This window comes from Gavialis gangeticus, unplaced genomic scaffold, assembly GCF_001723915.1.
Source record: "Gavialis gangeticus isolate Ggan-Ray unplaced genomic scaffold, GavGan_comp1, whole genome shotgun sequence".
Lineage (NCBI taxonomy): Eukaryota > Metazoa > Chordata > Crocodylia > Gavialidae > Gavialis > Gavialis gangeticus.
The window spans coordinates 37,422,280-37,426,700 of NW_017729004.1; the positions used below are offsets into that span (position 1 = coordinate 37,422,280).

At 39.3% G+C, this 4,421-nt stretch overlaps 1 protein-coding gene across 1 annotated transcript in view; it reads right to left on the minus strand.

The window, feature by feature from the left end:
• Window positions 1-1,678: 1,678 nt before the first annotated feature.
• RAB18 (RAB18, member RAS oncogene family) overlaps window positions 1,679-4,421 on the minus strand; it is a 23,642-nt gene continuing 20,899 nt past the window's right edge. Inside the window, exon 7 of the mRNA XM_019508242.1 lies at window positions 1,679-3,034. Coding sequence (XP_019363787.1) covers window positions 2,859-3,034 — 176 coding nt within the window. The 3' untranslated portion in view covers window positions 1,679-2,858. The remainder of the gene's footprint in view (window positions 3,035-4,421) is intronic.

Consider the following 4,421-nt stretch of genomic DNA (forward strand, 5'->3'; position numbering starts at 1 on the left):
AGGAATTATTTAGGGGCCTGGGAGGCAAGACAAGACTTAGGAGGAAAGGGTGAAAGAGCTAGGGTAATTTAACCTGGAAAGTTGTTTTTTTTTTGTTTTTTTTTTTGCAGGGGGCAGTGCAAGGTTGGGGGATTTGATAAGTCTGCAAATATTTGAAAGACAAATCCAGAGACCAGAAATTAATTTCCCCCTGCAGCCAGAGGAAATAGAACACGGAATAAGTTACCTGAAGCTGCAGCAGAGGAAGTTTAGGTTGGAGATGAGAAGGAACTTTGAGCCTGAGGGTGGTCAAGCATTAGAATGAGCTACCTAGAGAAGCTGTGGAATCCTTGGAAGTTTTCTAGAGTAGGTTAGAGACACATGGCCGGTATGGTTTAGTCAAGGATGATCCTACCTTGAGCAGAGAGCTAGACCAGGTCATGGGTTCCCAATGCCTCAGCCATGGCCTAGTACCAGGTTGCAAAGGGCTATCTGATGGACTAGAAGTGGCAGCAGACTGGCAAACTATGGCCTGGAAGTGACTGGTATACTGCAGATCCAAGTATAAAAAAGGGTTGGCTGCCAGTCTGCAGTCACTTCTGGTCCTCAGCATAAAAGAGGTAGGGAACCCCTGGACTAGGTGACTTTTGAGATCTCTTCCAGCCCTATTTTCCTATGATCCTAAAAAGGTAGTTTAGAAAGCAGAACATTAAGGAGAAGTGGTGGCTACTGGTGGCATGAACCAAACAGGGTACTTAGGTTGTCACTAGAGGGAGTGAACATTTTAAACCCTCCCTTCTATCCCCCACTTTAAGGGCATTTATCTTCTGTAAAACGGTGGCAGTTTGGGTACTTGCAGACTGCAAAGAATGATGGGATAAGCAGTCACTGTACCCGAATCCTAACCTACAATATCTTCCATAAGGGTGGATAGAATAGGGGAAGGGACTGCCAAACTCTCTCTCTGAAGTGGGAGGAAGCATAAAACCTGAATGCTATTGAGGAAACTTCAGGGAGTGGCAAGAGATAGAACTGCAAGTAGTCACATTTAGCATCACCTGTCATGGTTTCAAGTGGATAAATTACCCACTATAGATGGTCAGAAAAAAAGATGCATTACAGGCACTAAAATACACAGTCATAAAATTTGTGCTTACTTCAGAGCAGGGAATCCAGCACTAATGAGCAAGAGTGGTTTAGCAAATGTATGCTGTACCAAAGGCAGAAATACAAGTCTAAAGCTTTAATGCAACATGGAGGTGTGTATTAAATAATAATAATTACATTTACATATTAACTTGCTACATTAACAGTAAGAGATACAGTACTTAGTAAAAGCAGCTAGCAAGTTTAAATCTTCAATTTTTTGTAATGTTTCCTAGCAAGTGTGGACAAAAGTTGAAAACAATGTTTCCATATGTGATTAAGTGTATTTAACCAAGAACAGCTTAAAGTTGTTGCAAAATACAGATCACATAGTGGTGACATGTACAAAAGTGCCATAGTATTAGAAAGGTATTTAACTATGTATTTACAAGAAACCGTCCAGTAGTTCAGTTACTTGTATGTATAACAATTAGTTTTAAAAACCATAGTATCCTAGTTTTGTCATCGTAACATCAGAAATAGTCACTTCATAAAAAGTGACCTTGTCTAAACTATGTAGAAAATATACAATAGGAAGAGGTTAGAAAAAAAGTTGAACACTGTGGAAAAAGAATTTATTAATTAGTCTATACAAGTCCTCTGAAACAAGCCATTGGCTGTTACAGTAAACCCAAGTGAAACACTCATTGCAACAGTACTTTCCATACAGAGATTCAGAAGCAGTACAACTTCCCTGTATTTAGTGCTTTTGTGAAAGGAAGTTATAGCTCTGAACAATAGCCATACAAAGCAATCATGTGATACAGACCTTCATAACCACAGGGAGCCACTGTTTTGAGATACTGAGACTGAAGTACATTATAAACATTAAGGGAAGTGTCTGTACAGAAGTGTGGCAAGTTAATTCACATGGAGAGAAGACATCATTCAAACCCCAAGCCAAAAATGAAGACTTTTTACCGCAGGACAGTCAACCGCATCATGAAAACTACAGTGGCAGAGTGCCACAAATTTAGTATAAATATCAGGATTAAAACTCCAGGTACAGCAGTCAACTGAAGCAATAATTAAAAAAAACTCCAGCAAAAAAACCCCCCATACAACACCCAAAATGATCCTTTCCCCTGCGACATTTGGGTTTGTTCAACTTTTCAAAGCCTCTCTTCAAGATAGATGCAGATGAAACTGCAAACTGGAACAGGCCATGGTTTAGACAAGTCTGCTAACTGCATGGCATTAGACAAAACTGTCCATTTAAGAAAGGCATGATTATGCACTTTTTTTTTTTTTTTTTTTACACTATAGAGGAAAAGCTTTACCAAGAAAAGATATTACATATATAGCTTGCATCAATTTTCAAAATCTTTTCAAACAATGTAGCTCTAGAATTCCAAGACTACTTAAAAAAAAAAAGAGAGAGAGAAGAGGGAGACAAAGCAGACAGAATGCAGTAATGTGTATTTGTCAGATGGATTCGTTCAGAAGTTACATGATGAATGTATAAGGTCATAAAATTTGAGTGCATTTTTTCTTCTTGCGCACTATTTATGCTACATATAAAAACCTGAAGAATGCAAATTGGGCATGCTTACCATAACACTTTTCAACTGGAAAAGCTGCTGAGCACATTTTTCTACAAATGTTCACTGCCATGATACAAAAAACAAAGTGTGTGCAAACTGCAAGGTCCCTAAAAATAGCAGTTAATGAGTTTATTTACAGAAAGATGTCACTATCTGTTTAAATATGCATGAGGATAAGTTTCCCAGAGTTTATAACATAGAGCAATATCCACCACAGCCTGCTCCTCCGTAGCCTTCTTCCTTGTTCGATAGTTTTACCCCTCGGTTTTGATTCTCACTTTCCCACAGTCCAGGAGTCTGAATGATTTTTTCAACAAGTTCTTCAAAGGCACACTGTACACCATCACACGTTTTCGCACTTGCCTCTAGAGAAAAAAATGCAAGCAGCAAATAAATAAAAAAATTTAGACTGGACGGTATGCCCTCACTTTAAATGGAAGAGATAGAGGTGTTTGTTTCTGTACTTTTTTAGGAAGCAGATTGAAAGTCACAGGTGAAAAATAAAAAGCAACTCCTAGTTTGTGACAGTTCAGCTGATATTACTCCCCCAGTTATAGGTGAGCTTTGATATCTTAATACTAAAGTTGCAGCTCAAGTTAACTTTGACATGTTCAGAGTCTGTGTTTTAGACTTCAGCAATAAGATAACTAAGTAGGTAGGCAGTGCAATTCCCTGTGTCCCCCACCCAGCCCTGCAATGCACACCAGTGCAGGCAACCCCCACCATAGGGACAAAATCCCCACCCCCTCTAAGCACAGCACAGAACTCGCCCTCAGCTCTTTGCCATGTTCAGCATTTATAAACAAAATTCCATCTCTGGTTTTGGCTACACAAGTGTAGTATAAAGCAATGAACGTGTCAAGTGGCAAAATTCTGGCTTCACTTAACAGCCAGGATGTCACCCTTAATCTTTATGCACATCTATTTTATTCATCTGGAATGAACCTATGAAGCTGTCCATCCACATTAGACATGTCTAAACAAGATGGAAACACTTGTTCATAATTATAGAAAATTAGGGTTGGAAAGGACCTCAGGAGGTTATCTAGTCCAACCCCCTGCTCAAAGCAGGACCATCCCCCACAACTAGATTATTATAGCCAGGGCTTTGTTAAGCCAGGCCTTAAAAACCTCCAAGGATGGAGATTCTACCACCTCTCTAGGTAACCCATTCTAGTGAAAGTGTTGCCTAATATCCAACCTAAGCTTCCCTTGCTGCAATTTAAGACCATTTCTCCTTGTTCTGTTAATCTGCCACCACTCAGATTAGTCTAGCTCCATCCTCTTTGTAACCATCCTTCAGATAGTTAAAGGCTGATATCATCCCTCTTCAGTCTTCTCTTCTGCAAACTAAATAAGACCAGTTCCCTCCAACCTCTCATCATAAGAGATGTGCCCCAGCCCCCTAACCTTTCAAGGGTGTTGAAGCTCAAGGTAATTTTGTAAAGCACTTAAGCAATGCAGAAGAAATCACTGTGACAGCACTTTTACATAGTTTACACAGAGTAACACTAGCACTTACATAACTTTTATGTACATCTTTAAGAACATACCTATGAACAACATGGAATGCTTTCTTGCAAATTTGAGACCTTCATTTCTGTCAACTTCCCGGTTTTCCTATAAGAAGAAAACACATTACATGCTGTGACAAGTGTACCTGTGAAAACAGAAATAAAAGCAAGCAGACTGAAGTTACCTTATCAATCTTGTTTCCAACTAGCATTTTAACTATGTCATTCCTTGTGCAGT